The sequence below is a fragment of the Rhineura floridana genome, chromosome 1, assembly GCF_030035675.1.
Source record: "Rhineura floridana isolate rRhiFlo1 chromosome 1, rRhiFlo1.hap2, whole genome shotgun sequence".
NCBI classification, from domain to species: domain Eukaryota; kingdom Metazoa; phylum Chordata; class Lepidosauria; order Squamata; family Rhineuridae; genus Rhineura; species Rhineura floridana.
The window spans coordinates 125,224,395-125,249,316 of NC_084480.1; the positions used below are offsets into that span (position 1 = coordinate 125,224,395).

General features: G+C 40.9%; 1 protein-coding gene across 8 annotated transcripts in view; it reads right to left on the minus strand.

Annotated features, from left to right (window-relative positions):
• Positions 1 to 24,922, minus strand: part of MOB3B (MOB kinase activator 3B) — a 146,238-nt gene that overhangs the window by 72,784 nt on the left and 48,532 nt on the right. For 5 of the 8 annotated variants that reach the window (XM_061631403.1, XM_061631412.1, XM_061631439.1 and 2 more), the window contains exon 2: positions 3,122 to 3,686. In XM_061631403.1, coding sequence (XP_061487387.1) covers positions 3,122 to 3,539 — 418 coding nt within the window. In that variant the 5' untranslated portion in view covers positions 3,540 to 3,686. Of the gene's footprint in view, positions 1 to 3,121; positions 3,687 to 3,780; positions 3,804 to 7,580; positions 7,763 to 17,355; positions 17,379 to 24,922 lie in introns of those variants that run through there. The other 3 variants (XM_061631462.1, XM_061631421.1, XM_061631448.1) reach the window with 3 other exon arrangements.

Sequence of the window (24,922 nt, forward strand, 5' to 3'; positions counted from 1 at the left end):
AAGCATCCTTCTTTCTATTTTCTTTTTTCATTTGGTTTAAATTGGTGCAGCAAAAAAGAGATTTGTCAATGAATCAGCTGTGAAGAACTTCTAGGTGAGTTATGGCTTTTCTCTTTCACTCACGAAATTAAGGTGGAAAGAAATCAAAAAAGCTTATCTTTGTTTTTATCGCAAAAAGCTGTCCTGGAGGTGCATTCTAAAGATACCAACGGAAGAGGGATTTCTATTTCGAGGAGGGGGGAAAAAATTTTTTTTGGTCTATTTCATTTTGACGAATCTGCTTGTTCACGATGCCACTAATTGTTTTGATGTTGGGAACTAAGTTTGTTTTGTATTCCTGAACACATAGAGATAAGGCAGGCTGTACTGTCTACACTGATATCAGCAAGCCTCGAATATTAACCCAATTGTGGCTGAAATAATTTTTGTTTCTGTGGTTTTAAGAATGACAACCAGGAAAGTGATTGGGACCATGGAAGAAATTATGTTTCAGAAAATAATGGGTGAGATTGAGATAACGAAACAAACCCTGAGACAGGGTAGACAGGAGATGAAAATTGAATTTAACAAAATGACGCAGGAGCTTAAAGAAATAGGGGATTCTGTGAGAGAGGAGTTTGATGGGATTAGAGATGAGAAAAGAAAAATTAAAGGGAAGCTACAAGCCCTGGAGATTGGAACAAATGTGAAATTGGAAAAAGATTTGGAGTTTATGGATGTCAGAAATAAAGTTTACTGTTTGGAATTCAACGTTGTCTCTGAAGAAATTAATGAAGATTTTGGTGGTAAAGTTATCAATGTCTTGGATAATTTTCTGGACTGGAATGATGTGATGGAGCTTGACATAGAAAAAATCTATGGAGTTGGCTACAGATATGTGACAGTGGAGAAACTCTTAAGAGATGAGCCAGTGCATTTTGTAAAAAAGAAGAACAGTGTTATGACTTTGCAGCAATATTTCAGCAACATATTCAGAATTCTTGACTGGAATGATGTGATGGGGCTTGACATAGAAAAAACTTACGGAATTAACTACAAATGTGTGACAGAGCAGAGATGCACCCAGAGCAGAGATGCGACTTTACAACAATATTTCAGCAACATATTCAGAATTGATGGCAAGGACATATTTGTGATGGGGGAAATTCCCATCAGACTCTTGTTATATGACTATGGCTATGACAGCAAGATCATCATGGGATACTGATAATGGATGAATGGATACTGAAACCACTGGATTTAACAGGACTATTGAAGATGGAAGATGGAATTAATATTGATAATGGAAGAATGGTTATGGAAATTATTGGACCTAACAGATTTGACGAGATGGATTAATCGATATGTTTATTTGGACTATGGCTATGACAACAAGATTATTATGGGATACTGATAATAGAAGAATGGCTACTGAAATTACTGGATTTAACAGGATTATTGAAGATGGAAGATGGAATTAATATAGATAATGGAAGAATGGCTATTGAAATTATTGGGCCTAACAGATTTGAATCAGATGGATTAAGCGACATGTCTATTTGGAGAAAAGTTGAAAGATATATCTCTCAAGGAATTGAAACCTCTCTTTGACTTTTTGTGGAAAGAATAAAGTAATGTTTATGAGATTTGATGATTAATTAAGATAACTACTGGAGGAAAGTGATTTTATAATATAATTTTAGAGATAGGATTGTTATATATTGTAGACCTGTAACTGATCTGCGACAAATCGGAAGTCAACATTTTATTTTATTGTTTAATTGTTTTTGTTTTGTTTTGTTTTTTGTCTTTGAAAATTTGAATAAAAATTAATGATAAAAAAGAAAGAAAGCAAGGGATTTCCTTTGAAACTAGGGGTGGGATTTGGTGGCTGGTTTCTATCCGTTTGAATTCCAACAGTTTGACTTTCTGTACTGATCCACCAGTTTTTTTGTTCCCAGTTGTTTGTGCAATTGCAGATTCATGGGGATTTGTTCAGTGAAAAAATAACGTAATTGCTAATGAACATGCTAATGAAAATGCTTATGCTGTAGGAACATGTTTCACTGAATTAAGAATGCATCAGCTTAGAAGAAAGCTGATTATGAAGACAATAATGTAAAATTCAGAGTGGGTTTTTTTTTTTAAATGTGCCAATGATAGCCACAACCTGCTGCAAGAAATCAATGAAGATCCAAAAACAATGTGGATTGTAGGATTATGCCAAAATCCAGTAATAAATCCAATTTAGCAAATATTCTCCCCCATCCCTATTTGAAACTAACATTAGTTTAGATAAACAATGGAGTTTGCTGCCTTTCCTATTAAGGCAAAACAAAAAGAAATAAAGCAATCACTGGGAAACAAAGCTTCCAACTACTAATCCTCATTCATAGTTATGATTCTGGCTGTAAAACAGAAGTTACTTCGATTATCCTTGCAGGTTCTACTGCCCACAAATATCTCCCAAGAAATCCAACCAACAAACCAAAACGGCATGCATGTTAAACATGTCAGTTCTCCCTCTCCCCCTACTGTTTCTCATGAGATCTAGAAATATAGAGGGATAGCCAATGTTAGTGAAACTCAGAGTAGATCCACTGAAATTGGTGCACTCAAAACACCCAAGTCCATTGATTTCAATGGTCTCTACTCCTTATACAGCTGCCACTCCTCAGTGTCTAAAAATAATGGCCATCTTATGTCACATCACAGAAGTTCCACACACCACAGAAAAAACACCACAGCTGTAAATATATTTCCTTCTTTTTTGCAATGTAGCAGGAGTCTAACTTCCCAAAGAACACAGGCCAATGTTATTTATATGCAAATTGCAAAAATGACACAAACTAAAACTTAAAAGATAGCTGTGTTAGTCCATAATACAAAACTCCAAAATCCACAGTTGGACAATACCTTTATTGGGACCAATCAAAATGTCCCAAAATTGTGGCAAGCTTTTCAGCATTCCACACCTTTTCATCAGCCAAAACATTACACAAAGCAAGGAGCAAGAGAAATAAGGAAAAACAAAAAGATAGAAAAAAAACAGGCTGCTGCTATAGTCAAACACCATGGTCAACAAGTCTTAAGGGAAATCTGGGTATAGCATGCAACTTTTAGATACCAAGTGTAAACTTACCTACACTAGTAGGGAATATGTCCTCATTGTTGATTTGTACCTCAATCCAGTCCATCAAAAGATTCATATACTGGGGTGCTGGCAATGCTGTAGGTTTCTTATACTTTAGATCATCCTGCCACCGATATTCATATTTTGGACCACCTGACATCACTGGGCAGGTCCTCTCTGTGCAAAACTCACAGATAGTTCCATAGATTAGGTTGATCCTGTTGAAAAAGTCAACCACGTAAACTGCTACCCAATCATTTAGGTCTTCTCCACTGGGCAGCTGCACGGCTGCTTTCAGGTCCACCCCAGAATTCAGTGAGGCCTGCGCTCGTTTGTGGAGCTCAAACCTCTGGGTCCCAGGTTCAAATTTCCGTTTCGGGCGGAACGTCTTGTCCTTATTAAAAACTTGCTTGAGTGCAATGGACATGTCTTATAGATTTCAAGTTACCAATAACAAGCAGTGAGGCACTAGAATGAGGAAATTGTATATCCAAGGTATAAGGGGATTTCAGCCGTAAGAAGTCCTTTTGTCCTCTAGCTCTTCCTGTTGAAAGATCTCTTAAATTTCATGTTCCTGAAAGTTCAGAGACAATAAATAAAGAAATAAATATGCAAGTTAGTGCTAAATATGGCACCCACTAATTTTCTAGAGTTTGTTTTATCTTTACCTGAATGTTTATAAGGGGTTAAAGTGGTGTTACTTAACAGGAAGATGAAAAACTACATCCAAATCAATGAGCTCTTCCAGATAGCCAGCTAAGCTTCAGACGCTTTCCTTTCTTCCAGTTACGCTTTTCTCAGCTGCACTTGATGGCTGCCAGTACTTTAGTCCCCAATATGCTACCTTTCCATATTCCACTGACTCTTAAAGGTGGCTTGCATATAAAAAATACAATTTTAAAAAACTGAGAAACATCCAAACTAAAACATCTTTAAAAGAATAAAACATCAGCAAGAGTGTGGCACTAACAGTCAGAACAGCAGCAGGCCAGCAGGTAGAAATGGAGGAGAAATTTGATCCAGTTCGCATTTAAAAGTGAATCCACTGAATTTGTACTTTCCAAAATAGTATGTGAATCACAGTCATCCTTTAAAATTCACTTTTCCAAATTTTGCAATCTAGTTTTCAAGCCAGGTAATGTGTACAAAATTGCATATACTAAGGTAAAATGTGCATTAAAATGCATTTTAAAAAAATGACCAACTGATATGGTGTGGAGAGTAGAACTTAAGATTGGAAAAATGAGAGACACCAAAATTGACAGATTGGCCAGCCCTACCAGCAGCGCAGTATTTAACAACTACTGAGCCAATATCCCTTCTAAGGCCCCTATAGAACAGAAGCAACTTGGCCTAAGCCCTCCCTCATGCATTACTCGTACGATGGGGCAACATGGACACAAAAGAGCCACAGGTTTAATGCTGCCCCCTGGTCTGCATGTTCAGCTCTGCCCCAGGGACCAGGCAGGTCTTCTGGGGTTTAGGGATAATGTCTGAAGCAGGGAACATGTTCTATCCATATACAACATAGAACCCTGCAAAGCAGCCACCAACTGTACCAACAAAAAAAGGCCTGCCTACTTGATCAAGAAATCAAAAGAAGGCTAGGATTGGGGAGGGCAGCTATGAGAGAACTAGAAAACGTCCTCAAATGCAAAGATGTATCACTGAACACTAAAGTCAGGATCATTCAGACCATGGTATTCCCAATCTCTATGTATGGATGTGAAAGCTGGACAGTGAAAAAAGCAGATTAAGAGAAAAAATCAAATCATTTGAAATGTGGTGTTGGAGGAGAGCTTTGCAAATACCATAGACTGCGAAAAAGACAAATAATTGGGTGTTAGAACAGATTAAACCAGTACTATCACTAGAAGCTAAAATGATGAAAATGAGGTTATCATACATTGGACACATCATGAGAAGACATGATTCACTAGAAAAGACAATACTGCTGGGAAAAACAGAAGGGAGTGGAAAAAGAGGAAGACCAAAGAAGAGGTGGCTTGATTCCATAAAGGAAGCCACAGACTTGAACTGACAAGATCTGAACAGGGTGGTTCATGACAGATGCTTTTGGAGATCACTGATTCATAGGGTCGCCATAAGTAGTAATCAACTTGAAGGCACATAACAACAAATTTGTAGGCATCAGCCTATGGCAGGAGTTGGGAACCTCAGATCAAAACCCCTCCAGGCCTCTCTATTTGGCCCCTAGAACTCTTCACAGACCACACAGCTCACTAGACCTGCTTTGCATCCCAGGCATTTTTATATGGCTGGAATGTGTTCCTGACCTCTGATATTGCCTTTTGCTTGTCTGGATGGAAAATTCAGCTGGTCCAAAATGCTCTGGCCAGACGGTTAAGGAGGGCTAGTTATTGGGAGCATGTGACCCTCTTGTTACAGCAACTTACTTGTCTTCTAGTTCGTTTTCAGGCACAATTCAAAATGTTGGTTATGACCTTTAAACGCATTAAATAGGTTACTTGAAGAGCCATAATAGCAGTAGTAATATTTCTTACCCGCTATTCACCAAAATATCCCAGGGCAACTTACAGCACATAAAAACACAATTAAAACACTTAAAAAACAATCCCACCTATGAACCCAAAATCAACAATCTATGCAATACATAAAAGGGTGGACTTCAAAATCAACTCTTCAATCGTTCAAAAACCAGGGTAAAGATGTGAAACTGACGGGAGCTGTAGTGACGGTGCCATATGCACCTCTGTGGGGAGTGAGTTCCACATTCTTGGGGCCATCACTAGAAGGCCCTCTCATGAGCTACCACTCCCAAACTTCTAAGAGTAAGGAAACCACCAGAGGACTATGGCGTGCACAGACAACTGAGATCTTCGACAGACATCCTTCTCCATGTCCCAACATCAGAGGCTTGTTTGCCAGAAATGCATGAGCAGGCCTTCCGGACTTGGGAACTTTCATTCTAGACAGGCCCATCAAACCCCCTCTCTGACAGCCTTCTGCTGGCAGGTGAAGACTTTATTAGATAGGCATTTCACCTGTTGGAACATTTTACTGTAGCTTTTTAATTGCTCGTGTTATGAGTTTAGGATTATTGCTTTTAGATTTCAGATCAATGTATCATAATAGCTGTTTTATTGTTGTTAGTCACCTTGAGGGACTTGTGCAGAAAGGCGAGAAAAAATGACATCATTAATAAATAAGTCGACAAATATTTTCTTGCTTTCTTTATTTACAATGGGGCAAGCTTGAATATGTATTTTTTTTCCTTGACCCAGAAATACAACTTTTAAGGAAATTTAAGTTCCTTTATATTAGATTAGAATAGTGGTTTACAAACTTTATAGCATTATGGAAAGTTTTCTGTATTGACTTGTCTGCCATGAAATTCCTCCATGACTGCCACTGAATTATTTTTAAAAAAACTTCTGTGCTTGGAAAGGCCACAGCTCTGTGGCAGAGCATCTGCTTTGCATGCGGAAGGTTCCAGGCTCAGTCCCTGGCATCTTCAGGCAAGGTTTGCAATGACCCCTGTATGAAACCCTGGAGAGCTGCTGCCAGCCAGTGTAGACAATACTAAGCTAGACAGACTTGGTATAAGGTAGATTCCTATGTTCTTGTATGTTACAGGGGAAATTGGGAGATGCTTCTCCTAAGTTCATGCAGAACACTGGCCAGGCCTGCTGGGCCTAACCATTGCTCTGCATAAACTAAAAGTGCATATTCAACAAACCGCTATGACTATATGTTTTAGGGGAAAGCTATATTTCATAAAAAAGCTTGTCTGCTGTTACTAATCTTGTCATTGGGAAACTTTGATAAGCTTCTATCGACTGGAAAATTGTTGGACTGGAAAGATCTTGATCGCTTTTATCAAAACAGTAGTTGTGAAAAAGTCAAATGGGAACCATCCAGTTAGTAAAACAGCCTCTCTCTCTTCCTTCCATGCATTAAAATATTTTTTAAAGCATGACATCTGACTTTCATGGAATTCTGTGGTGAACCAAATTCCCAACCCTTTTCACAGTAAATTGCTATCCATTTTTCAACCCAAGAAGTGATGCAGAATTTGAAACAACTCTTTCTTTTGTTTCTTTCTTTCAAAAATGCCCTTAATATCCCCTCCCCCTCCTTTGTGTAAACTTGGGGTTCAATAATTTCCCCCGGGATTCCCCAGATAATTAAAGTCGGGAAATGTATTTTACTGCAAGCCAAATTCTAGCAGTTCTGCAAACCAGCTCAACATAAGGGTAGAAAGGATATATAGCTAAGGGTGTTCAACAGGGTTTTTTGTGTACTAACATCAGCACAACCTATGAGGTCATACAGTTTCACCAGCTCTTCACCAAGTAATAGAGTGGCCTGGATTTATGGATCCTTACAAGGATCCTTTCCAACTGCTCCCAACTGTCACAGCGGAGTCAAGGGCAATTGTGGGTTCCCCATGTTCCTGCCTCTCTCATACCCCAAGAATACTTACATTGTTTCAGCATAAGTGCCCCTCCAGTTTTACACAGAAACCTGTCATTCAGCCACAGAAATACGGGAAAGGGTGGTTGTTTCTATGACTGGCGGGAGGCTGTGGGTCTGTGACAGGATGTCAGATCCCAGCCAAGGGAGTCCTCATCAGAAGAGTCTTCACTGGAGGAAGACCAGCAGGCTCCAGACCCAGCTCTGGCTCAGGCTCCATCTGAGGGTGAAGAGCCAGGGTCCTATGACAAGGCCCAGGACAGGCCATCTACATGCGGGACAAGTTTAGCCTCTGATATTGAAGCTGAACAGCCCCCGAACCCAAGGGAGAGGCATCATCAGATTGAGACCCGGCTGATCCGGAGGAGTGACTGACTGCAGGCCTGGACTCCTTGGGAGTAATGGACTCCTTGGGAATAAAGTTCTGGCTGCAGATGATCAATGGGAATCAGCTGAGGCTTGGGGTGTGGTTCAGCAGCTCCAGCATAAAAACCCCAGTGCTAGGTTGGGAGGGCTGCTGGAACAATGTTTATATTTCAGTTCTGTACTTGTCCTGTCTAAAGACTGCCTGCTGATTGTAGATCTATCTCTTGCCTTGTGCCTTATCTGTGTTGTTTACATACTGTTTGGCTTCTGATTCTGGGCTGCTCTGTCCCTCATTCTTGCCTGACCACCCTGGTTTTGAGGTGGATTCTGTACTCTGACTTTGGACTGATCCTGGATATTGCCCTTGTGTTGCCCTCACCTGTGTTTCTGCTGGGGAGTCTCTTGTCTCCTTAAGGAGCCTGGTGAGAACAGGACAGAGGGAGACGTGCTGTGTGTGTATGTTGAGGGGAGGATTGTGTTTGCTGTGGGTGAGAGAGTGGAGGGGGAGTAGCCAGGTCTTACCCAGTGCTGACCATACCTACCACCTGTATGCAACTGCCCCCCGCCCATCACCCACCACTACATGTGGCCCTCGGTGGCAAAAAATTGTCCACTGTTGCTCTACTAATATTACAGAAGTAGTTTCACCCTTCCTCCATACTCAGTTGAGAATAGAAAACATTGCCTCGTGACTTAGTAAATATGATAGCCAAGCTGCAGGAACAGTAAAACAATATATACCATTATTCAAACAAAGATTGTATGACCTGGCACCTCCTTCCACCCGCAATAAAATGCAACTATTGTGGTAGCACATGTATTGGTTAGCAAACTGCTTGTTAATTCTGAGAGGGATAAATTAATACTTTTTATACTGGATTTGTTTCTTAAGCCCTGTTCAGTCCCCAATTATTAGGCATGGAACAGATTTGCTATTTAAGTATTCTGCCAACAACCCTCTGTTGTCTCCAGAGATGAGAATTTCATACCGAGGTAATGTTTACTTCTTAAGCCTTCATTTTTAGTCTTTTTTTTTTGCAATTTCAAACCATGAGAGAGACGGAGAGTAGATGTCTCCCTGCCTTGAAGTTTTAAAAAATACGGATGGTAGATGAAAAAGAAGAAAAACATCACAATAACATAGACAACCCATAATAAGCACCACGAAGGTGTCCAGAATATAGGAAGCTTACAAACATACAGTGAAATGAGACACACCTTATCTATAAAAAGAATGAAACCAATATTAGAAAACTCACTCTTAACAAATATTTACTGTGCCCAGAAATTATTATTTTGAAGATGTTGATTTTTATATTGTTAATTCTATGCAGATCTATCTTAATTGATTACAGTTCAATTTTGATTACAATATGTGAATTGTGGATTCTTTGGATTTTTGTTTTTTATTTTGTTCTGTTTACCAGGGCTGGGCAACCTTTTTCAGCCCAAAGACCACATTCCTTTCTGGGCAACCTTCCAGGGCCATGTGCCAGGAGTAGGTGTGGTCATAAGTAAAAGTGGGTGGAGCAACAGATGTGACCCTTATGTATAATGGTCTACACTCTAGCCACACAAAAATCAGAGGTTTCTACAGATACACACCTCTCTTCATCCTGCATTCAGAGTGTTATCACAGTTGAAGGACATTTTCCAGCCAGGCAAAAGCACCCAAGGAGTACATGGAGTAGGACCATGAGGTGTGCAGCCCAATGAGGCGTGTGTGGCCGGGGGAAGGTCCTGAGGACTTGATAAAGAAACCTGGAGGTCTGCATTTGACCCCTGGGCCTGAGACTCCCCATCCTGACTTATATACTTGAATTACATTATTTTAAAAAACACTGCAGAGGTTCACCATGGAGCCGCATCCCCAATAATTCCAGATATGCTGTACTTAGTTCTAGTGCTTAAAAAATGCTATCTGCACATGTTCAGAGGCACACTAATCACTATGTTTCTTGGCAATTTTAAGGCTCGGATCCAGTGAGTCAGCCATGGTATATCTCTACAATACTTTCAGCTAAATAATTTACTGAAATCCTTCACCTTAAAAAAAAATTTAGAGGTTTGTTTTGTGTGTCTCTGTGTTTAAAGAAATTAGATCATCCACACCTGGCTACCAGTCCAATTTGAAGTCCAAACTGAACCATTTCATATGAGGTAAAACCCCAAGAATGGGATTTGTCAAAAAGCAATTCCTTGCATCTAGAAATACATGGAGCATTATAAGCAAGATTTTAAGAAGCCTTTGGGTCAAGCTGGAGGAAGATGTAAGTTGTTTTTCCAGGCACATATTTTCAAGTGTTGGAAACTGTCACTACGATGGATTCAATTACACAATTAAGAAAATAGAAAGATTCACTTATTTCTGATTCTATCATGCATCTGGATAAATGTTTTACATTTGGGAGTATTACGTACAGAACATTTCATTAAACAAAATGGAAAGCAGCTGGGAGAAAAGTAATTTTAAAAAAGCACTGTGTTGGTCTAAAATGCCTTAACTGTAACAAACACTTGATCTAAACTGCACATCATGCATTTTAGGTCACAACTGTTGATGGTGGCGGTTCTTGCGTGACACAGCATACGTTACTTTGGAGTTAAGTTGAGCAAGAAACTTCTCAGATGCATTAGATCAGGTTAAGAGTCTTTATTAAGACATTAGGGCCAACAGGCTTAAGAGTAAATACATGTAGAGTTTCTTCAGTCACCCCCCCTTCTGGTACATCTCTCTCCAAAGGTACACAGAAGACAACCTCTCCGTTCAGAGGCAATATACAGAAGATGCAACTTACAGACTCTGTTAGAACTTTCCCAGTTGCTATCTCACATTACCATGACAACCGCTGGCCTTGGATGTCTGCTCTCTCTCAGGCCAGGAGATAATAGTTACTTCTCCAAACTTGCAGGCTTTATGGAAAACAACTAGAGACAGTAATGCCTATGGGTCAACAGCCCAACAACAACAGGGTTGCAGATATACCAAAAATGCATCTCTTCAGACTCATTTTAGTTGGCACTGGATCCAACCCCTGCATAGCCAGCCTTATGCAGCAGAGTAAATTAAGTGTCAACATGAGGGGAGATACATATGAAGACAAGAAATGTTGTCTGAATGGCCCAGCAAGACTTGACCCTAGGAGGAAGAGAAGTGGCATTTGAGCTTTGCTTCAGGCAGACACATTTCTTGCATCAGCACTGAGCCTCTTGAAAACTGGTGCATTTTTCAATGCTGTACAACCACAAATGATTACAAAGTTATTTATTTGGATTTTGAGACCTACTGCTGAAAAACCAAACTCTTCACTCTCCTATGTGCTTTTTTAAATCCCTTCATATCACTGTAGGCAACTTCCAAATATACTTGCAGATGATATAAAACTCTGCTTTGCTGTCCTAGCAGCAGAGGGTGAAAACAGGATTGTGTTCGTGTGTGGAAGCTCCCAGCTTTTTTCATTGCTGCTCCTGCTGCTCCTATGCCTTTTATGCAGCTTGACTCACAGACATCAGCAGATGATAATGCTTACACTCCCCTTGAAGGAACAGGTTCGTAGTCTTGGGGTTCTTTTCGATCCTTCCTTGTCTCTGGAGGCGCAAGTGGCCACGGTGGCAAGGAATGCATTCTACCACCTTCGGTTGGTAGCCCAGCTACGCCCCTATCTGGACAGGGATGACCTCGCCTCAGTTGTTCATGCTCTGGTAACTTCTAGGTTGGATTACTGTAATGCGCTCTACGTAGGGCTGCCCTTGAAGACAGTTCGGAAGCTTCAGCTAGTGCAAAACGCAGCAGCCAGACTGCTGACGAGGACCACCCGGTCAGCGCATATAACACCTGTTCTGGCCCGTTTGCACTGGCTACCTATTTGCTTCCGAGCCAGATTCAAGGTGCTGGTTTTGACCTATAAAGCCTTACACGGCGTGGGACCGCAGTATCTTGTGGAACGCCTCTCCCGCTATGAACCGACCCGGTCACTTCGCTCAGCGTCTAAGGCCCTCCTCCGGGTACCAACCCATCGGGAAGCCCGGAGGACAGTTACTCGATCTAGGGCCTTTTCTGTAGTGGCCCCCGAATTGTGGAATAGCCTCCCCGAAGAAATACGCCTGGCGCCGACGCTTCTATCTTTTCGGCGCCAGGTTAAGACCTGGCTATGCTCCCAGGCATTTTAAAGCGTTTAATGTTACAATTTTAAATCTCTTCGTTTCAGTTTATTTATTGTGATATTTTGTATTTCTGTACTTTTAATCTTTTGTACACCGCCCAGAGAGCTATTCGCTATGGGCGGTTTAAAAATGAAATAAAATAAATAAATAAAATAAAATGCAGGAGCTACTGATTTCTTTTCTTATTCAGCGCTCTGTACATTTCATTAAATAAATAAAATAGATCCCCTGCACACCAAAAGGTCCACAGTTCAAATCTTAAAGGTACAAGAACAGCCCTATTTTTTATTCGTCTACTTAACAGCAATTCAGTCCCCACTCATTTAAATATACAGGGAGGTATTCAATGAAATAATTGCATGAGCACAAGGATTACTGCTAGTGCAAAGGGACTTCCCCATTCCGCCCCCCCGTGTAACCTGCAGTCTCCAAATCTGCTCTAAAAGGTGGGGTAACCCCCCCAGAACAGATTTAGGGGACACATGGGGGAAGAAGAGTGCTCCACTGTGCAAGGAGAAATCATTGCACCGACAGAACATTTGCCTTAGTGCTACATTGAATGCAGCCCACAGATATTTGAAATGTTCTATTTCCCTGGCACTGAGACTAGATTCTACAAATACTGGGTTAGAAGGCCAAAAACACCCATTTGTACAATGACTGAGCTGATTTTACCAAGCCAATTAGTTCAGTGTTTGGGTTACATAGCACTATTAGAAGGATTCACTTACAGATAGCTCATTATAGCAATGGATACATTGCTGTGGCATGCCGCTTTTAAAATCCAAGATTTCTAGATAGTATCCTGAGGTTGGGCTCAACAGTGTTCACTTTGACTTGCATGGTCTCCTCCTTTCGCACCCCAAAAATGCAACTCCAAATACTGGATTTTGCATGAGGCATTCAGGGCACTTCCAGATTTATTCAGCAATCATCCTGATTTGTTTGCAAGGAGATTAGACAGCGCTTGCTATTTAATGAGCATTCACTCTGATTTGTTTGCAGGGAGTCTAGATGGTGTTGCCAAAGCAAGTCTTATCCCACACTCTGCTGCATTTCCCCATCACTTTCCTTATTGCAAAAGGTCTGGTCTTTTAGAGAAGCAAAGTTGTTGCATACGAACTTCATATCAGCTTTAACTGTGCAACCTGGATTTGCCAGTATGAGATTGAATCCCCAACTCAAAGTCATTCGCTCTCAGCTGGAGGAATCTGTTATATGTACACACCACTCTTTATAGAAACTTAAGACCACATTCACACCATACATTTATTTCACTCTAAACAGCCATGGCTTCCTCCAAAGAATTCTGGGTAGTGTAGTTTGTGAAGGGTAATGAGAGTTGTTAGGAGACCATTATTCCCCTCACAAAACTACAGTTTCCAGAGTTCTCTAGGAAGAGGGACTGGGTGTCAAAACACTCAGGAACTTGTAGATTTGTTAGGCGTCTCCTAACAGCTCTCAACACCCATCACAAACTACACTTCCCATGGTTCTTTGGAAGAAGCCATGACTACTATATTCTATGGAATAATTGTAGAATAAATGTATGGTGTGAATGTGGCCTTAAGGAGAGCCAAAGTTCAGAAACCAACACTTGGCCAGTTCAATGTTTCCTCTGACAACTTTTGTCAAAGAGAAATTGTATCTCAGAGTTCAAAGGAATCCCACACAAGATTTTATAGCTCAAGTCTGGATTAAGAACAGTGCTGGTTCCCCTGAGGGAGGATCTTAAAATACTTTCCGGCCTCCATGTCCAGGCTATTCTTGAGGGACTGTGGTGTTGTAATTGGGATGAGGTGTTGGTTAGCCTTCTATCAGCCTTCTAGCAGTTCCTGCAGGGACAGGGTTTATCTAAAATCTTAGCAAGCATTTCAGTTACTGAACAGTTCTCAAGTGTTGATGGACCCATGATCTATAACTTCAAAAAGGAGGACACTGTGGTGGAGCACAGGAAGAGTCTGTGCAATGAACTCATTTCAGAAACCAATCTCTATTACAGTATGCTAAACGTTCCTTCCCCAATTAAATCCTCCAAAAACCCACTTCTGATCACTACCCTACAATTTCGTTGTGTAAAGACTTGTCATTTTGTTGAAGTAACCTACTATTATGTAGAGAGAGAATAATCTAAATATATCTACTTCCCACAACAAGGGTATAATACACGGCATCAGATTTGGCAGTTACCAACCTGCCTTGACACAATATCTTTTTATGAGGTTTTCTGCGGAATCCAATACTATGCAAACTTAATTTGAACTATATATTTCACACAAATGTCTTAAAACCTCCTGACAGAGCCTTTTCCCAAGGACAAGCAGATTTGTAAAAGGAGGCCATTTGGAGCAGAACCCCTTTCCCACTGCCCCTTCATGCACTGCAATTTCTTACCAGCTGCTTTTTGCCTTGTAGGGTTTGAGGATAAACACTCATCTTGCAGCAGAAAAGCATGGGTGGGGAAATGGTTCACTGCATCCTTCTGAAGCTGCTTTTCCTGAGAAGAATTTGCTGAAATTTTGTTGCATATGTATATTGTGCTGTTTGGCTGAGAGGGAATGTACAGATGACTGGGAGGAATTATACAGATAACATTTTCCTATGCATTTATCATTTTTATTCCCCCCTCCAAATAAATAATACTATCTAGCATTTTTACAGTACATTTAAAGTGTTCAAAGTGTGTTGCATATGTCAGTTCTGTAAACCATACAGCCCTATAAGCTTAATTAATGTTGTTATCCTCATATTGCAAAACGAAGACTGAGAGAATGGAGGCATATCTAAAGTCCCCCCAAAAATTTATGGATGAGACAAGATTTGAACTGTGAACCTTTTGGGGATCTATTTTATTTGTTTATTTAATGAAAAGTACAGATTGCTTAATAAATAAATAAATAATAAATAAATAAATTTAATTTCTGTGTCGCCTATCTGGCCAATGGCCACTCTAGGCGACGTACAAAATCATTAAAATACAATTAATAAAATACAGTGATACAATATAAAACAGTGTAAAATCAATAAATCTGCAACAACAGTATTAAAAGAGGGCAGGAGGCATTACAGTTATAGCAGTTAACCCTCCCCAGAAACCCCGAAGGCCTGTTGAAAGAGCCAGGTTTTTAAGGCTTTCCAAAATACATTTAGGGAAGAGGCGTGCCGGAGATCTTGTGGGAGGGAGTTCCAAAGAGTGGGGGCCGCCACTGAGAATGCCCTCTCTCTAGTACCCGCCAATCTGGCTGTTTTTGTTGGCGGGATTGAGAGAAGGCCCTGTGTGGCCGACCTTGTCGGGCGGCATAATTGGTGGCGTTGAAGGCGCTCCGTGAGATAAACTGGGCCAAAACCGTGTAGGGATTTAAAGGTCAATACCAACACCCTGAATTGGGCTCGGAAAACATCTGGAAGCCAGTGTAGATCGAACAACACTGGTGTGATGTGATCCCGGCGGCGACTATTCGTAAGTAATCGAGCCGCCGCATTTTGTATAAGTTGTAATTTCCGAACCGTTTTCAAGGGTAACCCCACGTAGAGCGCATTACAGTAGTCCAAACGAGAGGTGACCAGGGCGTGTACCACTTGTGGGAGCTGGTGGTCAGGAAGGTAGGGTTGCAGCCTTCGTATGAGGTGTACTTGATACCAGGCTGCCCGGCTCACTGCCGAAATCTGAGCCTCCATGGACAGCCTGGAATCAAGCAGAACCCCAAGGCTGCGGACCTGGTCCTTCAGGGGTAGACTCACCCCATTGAACTTCAGGTCAATATCGCCCAACCTTCCTTTGTCCCCCACAAGTAGTACCTCGGTCTTATCAGGATTCAGCTTCAGCTTGTTCCTTCCCATCCATCCACTCACGGATTCCAGGCACTTGGACAAGGTCTCCACAGCCGACTCTGGCGAAGATTTAAACGAGAGATAGAGCTGAGTGTCATCCGCATATTGATGACACTGCAGCCCAAATCTCCTGATGATTGTCCCCAGCGGTTTCATATATATGTTAAATAGCATGGGAGAGAGGATAGAGCCCTGTGGCACACCACAATTGAGAGGCCAAGGGTCTGAAACCTCTTCCCCCAACGCTACCTGTTGGTACCTGCCGGAGAGAAAGGAATGGAACCACTGTAATACAGTGCCTCCAATTCCCAATCCCTCCAGGCGAAGTAAAAGGATACTTTGGTCGACAGTATCAAAAGCCGCTGAGAGATCGAGGAGGACAAGAAAGGTGAATTCTCCCCTGTCTAATGCCCTCCTCAAATCATCTACCAGAGCGACCAAGGCTGTTTCAGTTCCGTGACCAGTCCTGAAACCCGACTGGTATGGATCCAAGTAATCCGTTTTTCCAAGTGTGCTGACAACTGGTTGGCCACCACTCGCTCAATGACCTTGCCCAGAAATGGCAGGTTCGAAATTGGGCGGAAGTTATTGAACACTTGGGGATCCAAGGAGGGCTTCTTTAAGATGGGCTTTACAATTGCCTCCTTGAAGACTGATGGCATCACACCCTCTTTCAAGGATGCGTTTACCACCGTTTTGATCCCCTCGCCCAATTTCTCTCTGCAGCTCATAAGGAGCCACGAAGGGCAAGGATCAGTAAGACAAGTGGTTGGCTTCACAGATGAAAGCACCTTGTCCACTTCCTCAGAAGGCAGAAGCCGAAACCGATCCCAATTTACCGGCATGCAACTGGCCAACTCTGGTCCATCCACTGTGTCCACGGCGCACGGGATCGAGCTCCGTAAGTGTTCGATTTTATCAGCGAAGTGCTTTGCTAATAAGTCACAGGAGGCCTTTGACTGTTCCATGAGTTCCTGAGCAACCGGACCGACCAGGCTTCGGACCACCTGGAACAGCCTCCTGGGACAGCATTCCGCAGACGCAATAGAGGCAGCAAAGAAAGCCTTCATTCCTGCCTTTATTGCCACTTGGTAGGCAGCTAATAAAAAAGAATATACATTAAATAGTGTAAAATATTAAAAATATCGATAACAAATTTTAAAAATAATTAGATAATAAAATTATCAAAACATGGATAAAATCAACAATTTAAAAATAAGTGCTTATATAATGAAATCACACATCTGGGTAAGCATGCTGAAACAAAAAAGTTTTTAGCAGGCATCAAAATACACCAGTCTAATGTCAATAGGCAGAAAGTTCCAGAGCATGGATGCTGCCACACTAAAAGACTGATTCCTCACCAGTGCCCTTTGCCATTACATTGCACTCCACATAGAAAAAATTCTGAAGTTAACATTTACCTTGTTCTTAGGACACAGTAGTTCAAACACAGATTTTGAGGAACAATTCTTTTCCACGCATTAATAATACTCTTCAGCTGAGTGCCTAAATAAGGAGTAGATTATCACTTGGGGGGGGAGGGAACTAATAAAGGACAAAACAATTAAATAAACGTTTCTTCTCTAAATTAAGAGGGCATATGGCCACTTTGGTTTTATTGGCTATTTAGGACCAACTCAAAGTAAATTATAATCAACAGGAATTTGTCAACCGTAGCTTATTTTAGCAATTCCAAGAATCATTCACACTTATATTATTAACCGGAAGCAGTTTCTAGTCTGTATGAAAGAACTCCCTGTTTCCATTTCCATTGGCACAGTTATATACAGTGGGTCCTGACGAAGTCAGCTGAACTTGGGTTCCACTGATTATCACTGGGACATATTAGTCATATTCTAACAAGTCCCATTGATTTCAATGGGAACAAAGTGCAACTATTTAGTCCAGACATAACCCAATGTGTGCAGAGAAAAATGTATCAATTTGTGTCATTGTTGCTTGTGGAATAATCTCTAAAAGTTCTGCTTTGAATTCTACATTTCGTTTGCTCCTTGTTAGGGGCTTTTCTTCTTTGGCTTGTGAAACTTCGCAAATCCGTTATGTACATTGATGCATATCTACCATGACCAGGACTGTGAACTGATCAACTGAACTGACAGCTCAGTAGTGATCAATTAAATTGAAATTTGTATATGATCAATGTACAATATAGATATTGATCTGAGATACAGAAGGAAAGGCAAAATAAGTTATAATTTAACAAATATCTCTTTGTTGTTAGAAAGAAATACATTCTCTTTAACTGTCTATTATAGTTATAGATCAGAATAGCCAGGGTGGGCCCAAAACAAGACACTCCCACAGAATTACAGAAGCTGACTGCACAGGCTGTTAAATCTTACTTAAATACTGGGAACAGTATAGTGTCTTCAACTGTCTTTGACAACAGCAGCAAGCTACAGCAGCAAGCTAGGTATGAGGCACAGGCACCCTGGCACACACACCTCTGTCTTCCAGAAGGAGGGTATGCTCAGTAAGCTAAGGAGGAACAACTGGGGGCAGGGGAGGCAGCTGCCTCACTCTGCCTAATAGTAGGGCCAGCCCTGAGAATAGCCTATAAAAAGAAAATTTGCAGCACTGCTGATTAACATTCACTTTTGCCAATTAAAAATGGTCCTCACGAACTAATTAACTAGTTGATTAGTCTACCAGCTAAAGTAATTATTCTGAGCTTCTAATAAAACCTGGAATTCATCAGTATTCTAGTAAAGTGGTCCAGCCTTTGTGATCTGCAATCCAATATTGAGCTGGGTTAATCTTCCCAGAGGCCATGTGTACATCTGTGCAGTAAAATGAAATGAGTTTTTCTGAGTCTCTTGTACTATAATTTTATTTTATTTTTTAAAAGACTACTGAAGTTCCAACAAAACTCCTTAAAAATCCAAACAAACAACCCTGTGCAATACTGGCTTTGAATACCAGAACTCACATAAACTAATTCCTTTCATCTTTGGGTTATCACATTCCAGAATACCTGATCAGGGGGATGATTCAGTGATATGGTTTATTAATCAGTCCTGTTCACTTTATATCCTCGGCAATCTGCACTTGGCCAGATCTTCCAGTTTTTATTTGGATTATTCCAGATCCTCTCTCTCTCTCTCCCTTTTTACAAACATAGTGAAATCACACTTTCCCCCAAAGCTCTTCAACTCACACCCATCACATCGCTTAATGCTTACGCTGTTCCTTAAGTCCTGCACATCTATGTGAAAGACTCTGAACACAGAAGACTTGAGACTCATCACACTGGGGCAAATAACATTTTTATGACAGCATGAAGAGAATTTCCAGATGTGGCAGCCACAAGTTCTCAGTCTCAGGAGGCAGCTCTTCTTCAGCCTTAAAGAAAGCAATTACAGTAGGGCCCCACTCATACGGCGGGTTATGTTCTGGACCCCCGCTGTAAAGCGAAACTCATTGACTAGAATGGCGCGCGATGCCTGAAAACCGCCGTAAAAGTAGAACAAGCACCGTATGAGTGGGGCTATAGTCTAATTGTGTCTAATTGAGACCGCTGTATTAGCGAATCGCTGTAAAGGGAAGCACCGTAAAGCAGGGCCCTACTGTACACTTAGCTTGCGCATACAGACAGAATACCACTGAATATCAAGATGATTCACAAAGCAAGCAACACTTTCAGAGGCTGAGATGTTGGAAGCAGCTATTGGACAATTGGCCTTGTGTGGCACATATAGGATATCCTGGCTATGGGCTGCTGTAAACCTGCATGCTTCATCCTTTGATTGGCCCGTAATAGCAGCAGCAGCAACAACAAAACAGCAAGGAGACTTCAACACAAGGTTACTAGTGGATAATAAATAACCCTTCCTGCTGTGTTTTGATCTGTCACATCCCTCTGTCAGTACATACATCAGCTTCATTACAATTATTCTCTCATTATTGGGAAGATGAAATGGAACAGCTTCACACCACAGTGGCACGAAAAATACCATTTCAAGCATTTAAGTTGTCATCTTCTTAAACTGCAACATGGGTTTGGTTTTCAGAACGCTATCACATGTCGACATCGATACCAAGCAAAAAAGCCTTGTGTTCTCCAAGGACAGAGGTTGCATTTAATTCATCAGAAACAATGATGCTTGGTTCAGAAATTTACCAAGCTGAAGCTGCAACTTGTATGGACACTGAGTACACATCACCCCCACTCCACATTGCATATAATGTGCAAGATGGACACTCCACATATAGGTCCACACACCCAATGGGGTGGATCTGCAAGATCTTTCCCTCTTTAAAAAAGACTGGGGAGGGGGGCAAGGGCTAAGTTATGCTGTTGTTTTAATTATTTTATGGGATTGTTTTGTTGTCGTGAGAGATGCAAATGCACCGGAAGGGCAGGGCATACATTTTCTAAAGCAACAAACAAATCTATGAGCCTCCAGGTCCTACATTATTTTATCTGCATGGTGGAAGGGTATCTGTCTGCTTCTTCATCAGGCAAAAAAACAACAAGCAGCAGCAACAACAAATCATTTTTAAAAAGCCTGATGCTTTAGACTAGTGTGCACAACAATGTTAACACCTGGGAGTAAGTGCCACTGAAAACAATGAGACTTACTTCCAAGTAGACATGGATAGGTTTATGGTGTTCTTCACTTCAGTAGCAGTGCAAGGGGGCAAAGGATGATGTCAAGGCACATGATGCTGGTATAAAATAGATTCATACAATAAAATCAATGCACATGTAAGGCCATGGCCTACTAATGATTTGTGGGAGCCATCTGGGTCATGTTCAGGTGGCCAAGAATGAACACTATGGATAACACACCAGAAAGGAGCAAGGGAGCTTTAGTCAGGTATGGAGGGGGAGGGTGCCTCCTCTATTTCTGTTCTTTTTAAACTGGTGAACCCTAAGGAATGTTGGAAACTTATCAGGGACTCCTCAAAGTGAAAAATAATTAGAAGCAGTCAGTTTACAAAACCTTGTCTGCCACTACTGATCTTCTCCTACAATGAGGCACAGGTGAGGGTTGGATATGTTTAGGGCCACACTCAGTTCATGCAGGATAATGAGGCCTGCATGCCCAGCGAGAACTCATGTGCAAACAGAGTATGGGCTGCATTGAACAAAGTTCTACGTTAGACCCAGGGACATGAAAGAATCTAAGTTAATCACGTCTAGTGATGTCAATAGGTCTACTCTGAGTAGGACTAGCATCAAATACCATATTATATGCCTTAGAAAAGGGATAGGGAACCTTTGTCCCTCCAGATGTTGTTGGACTCCCATCAACCCCAGCTAGCATGCACAATGGTCAAGGATGATGGGTACTGCAATCCAACAGCACCTGGAGGGCCACAGATTCCCCATCCTTGCCTTAGAAGACTCCCCACAGCTCAGGTTCTTCAGCAGAAGATCAACATGGAAAGAAAATTTGTGTAGAAAATCTGAAAACCAATGGGCTATTTATTAACAGGTGGATTCTGAATGCATAATTATCTATTATTTTTGGAAAAGTAAAGGGGTCATTATTTGAAAGCCCAGGAAATGCAGCTTTCTGCAGTTGCATTCATCCCAAACAACTGCATATCCCTGCTGTTGCTGACACTAATCTAACAATCCTGTCATGTCTTAGAAGCTTATCTCAGATCATTAAAAAAGTACATTGTGGAACGAATGATGCCCGAAAGCACAGTTGACACAATACACACACAAGGCTGTTTTAATAATCAGAACAACTGTGGCAAGAACATTATAAAATCATGATGAATTTCTTTAGGGGTCAACTCCATCTAGGAAGAAATTGAACACTATAATCCCGTAACAGCAGCGGTTGGTGACACTATTTCATAAATTCAACAATTAGCTTGAAACCATTCTAAGCTAAGCACTTATAGTTAAAAGGCTGGGCTCTCCGGCAGCGTCTATACAATCAGACTACAGAAAATGCAAAAGCAAAGAAGCAAAGCACAGCAGTGGCAGTTCAAACACATGCATGCACTTCACCTGCTTTTCAAGTTGGTTAGGCTAAATTAACAACTGATGGAACAAAGACAATCTCCTGTGATGAACGTAACACAATATACTTGTGGTGGTGTTTTGTTAAATAAATAAAAAATAAAATAAAGTTGTTCGGACAATTTGTAGTTTTCAGCCTACAACCTGGCTCTCCTTAGGAAGTCCACATTCTCAAGAATCCAATGTAGGAATTTCATATTGCTCTTTAAAGCCACATGAAAAAAAAAATCTTCAAGATTACTAGTTACCATTGGAAATCTGGGAAAACTGGTCTTCAAGATTTATTTTTTTAATCTGGATGTTTTAAATTTGTTTTATTGGGCTTTTACATTTTGTAAGACACCCTGGGAATTTTATTGAAGGACTGGGTATAAATCCCTAAAATATAAAATAGCATTGCTTTAACTATTGTTATTCTCATTTCATTCTCATTTTTATTATGTTGTTTTACTGTTTTATTATACATTACTTTTGAAGGCCCTTTTGGGTGGAAAAGAAGCCTTTAGAATTTAATATAAATGAAGTAAATAAAAGTGAAAGTTCAAATCAAATTTCTAGCCCTTGTGGCTCTAGAACTGGGCTGGAAAACATTACTGCTGCTATTATTACACCACCCTTTCTCTTGCAGAGCACAGGGTAACAACACATAACAAAATTCAATTCAGTAGTAATAATTTAAAATAATCAATTATAACAAGTAAACTTACAACAAAACCAGTAAGACATAAATCAACTAATAACACAACTAGCCTGGTTCAACATCACACTAAGCCAAACCATGACTTAGCACGAACACATTAACATTCAGGCTCCAGGAGAGGAGACTCCAGCCACTTTGCTCCTCAACAGCCATGGTTTGGCTTAGCATATCATTTAAGTCTGGAGTCATGGTTTAGCTCTCTCCAGACTAACCATGAGTTGTAACCAAGATTTGTCGTATGGTTTACAGCTGGTAGTTTGTCCAGGAGAGTCAAACCATGAGCCTGCATTCAGGCAACATGCCAAGCCTTGCTTTAGCTCAGCACAGCAACAGAACAACTAGGGAGGAGCAAAGCAGCCACGTAATCTCTCTGGGAGCCCACACATACATGCTAAATCATAATTTGGTTTAGCATGATATGTGAACTAGGGCACAGTAACGCCAGTCTGGTGAAAACTCAGAAACTGGTGATGGGCTGACCAACTAAGATTCCCACCATCAGAAGGTCAATTTCAGTATCATGCACAGCTTCCAGGATGCTGTCAACAATATGTACAAATCTGCTTAAGTCTTGATAATCTATTCAGATTGCCTTTTCTGTTATTGTTACAGAATTTTGATTGCACAGCATACTCAGCCCTACATACAACTTCCCTTGTAGGGATGGGGTTCGCTCTTTGGTTCCGGTCCGTGTTTTGGTTTTCAAAACTGGCTTGTGGTGCTGATTGTCCCCACCCCCTCCATTTCCCCCCCCCCCAATTTCCGATCCGCTTGTAATAGCTAATGAAATTTTGGCATCTTTCTACTTGCGTTTTTCATTTAAATTTAAATTAGGCAGATCATGCTGACCAAAGATGTTAATGGCGATTGTTATCACCTCACTGAGACAGAACTTCACAGGAATACATACAGGATTTATGGATTCTGACAGAATTAGTAACAAATCCAAAAATGCCAAAATTTGCCCCCATCTCTACTTCAGGGTTTGACCAGGTAATGCATACTAAATAGCAGTCCTATGATGTAAGACAACATGGAACCAACATGAATGCACATTCCTCCTTAGAACAACTAATCCAAGCTAATCATTTGTGACTCAAGAGAATTACCCTGATTCAATTACCCTGACTTGCAACAATCTCCACCAGTCTGATAATATCAACAAGCCCAAACAATGGTTAATTGCTAGTGTCTACATCATACACAAGGGGGGAAATGACACCTGCAGATGTTATTAACAAGGATCATATCTGAATAATGGCATTTCAGTAAATTATTACATGTCAAGTTCAAACTTGTTGCAAATGAATTTGTTGCTTTAAATTACAGCAATGTATTGGGGAGATAATTTTGTTGTAACAGCGGTTATTGGATATCCTCTTTTACCTTGTTACCTCATTGATTGTCCCAAACAGATTTTGCAACCTTTGAACTAGATCCAGAGGAAACATCCATGACTTTTCAAAGCCTTGCAAACTATATTGATAATTTGCACACATGCTGTCTGCAACAGAGTCCAATCCATTCAAGGAAGGCGAGCCTCTGCAAATTAGACCCATCAGTTTGGTGCATCTAATACTAGCCTGTTTTACGCTATTAATCATTTGGAGACATAGCAATGGTTTGGACAGCAATCTAAACATGACCAGTCATCTCCATGAGGTGGGGGGGGCAGGGGAAAGCTAGGAAACAGCACCTGATGTCGGAAATGCAAGACCCAGCAACCCAAATATCACTGATTTTTTGTTTGTTGTTAAATTTTGACTTACGGCAACCCTATCAATCAGCAATCTCCAATAGTATCTGTTATAAACCACCCTGTTCAGATCTTGTAAATTCAGGTCTATGGCTTCCTTTATGGAATCAATCCATCCCTTGTTTGACCTTCCTCTTTTTCTACTCCCTTCCGTTTTCCCAGCATTATTGTCTTTTCTATTGAATCATGTCTTCTCATGATGTGTCCAAAGTATGGTAACCTCAGTTTCATCATTTTAGCTTCAAGTGATAGCACTGGTTTAATCTGTTCTAACACCCAATTATTTGTCTTTTTCACGGTCCATGGTATTTGCAAAGCTCTCCTCCAACACCACATTTCAAATGAGTTGATTTTTCTCTTATCCACTTTTTTCACTGTCCAACTTCCATACATAGAGATCGGGAATACCATGGTCTGAATGATCCTGACTTTAGTGTTCAGTGATGCATCTTTGCATTTGAGGACATTTTCTAGTTACCTCATAGCTGTCCTCCCCAGTCCTAGCCTTCTTCTGATTTGTTGATCAAG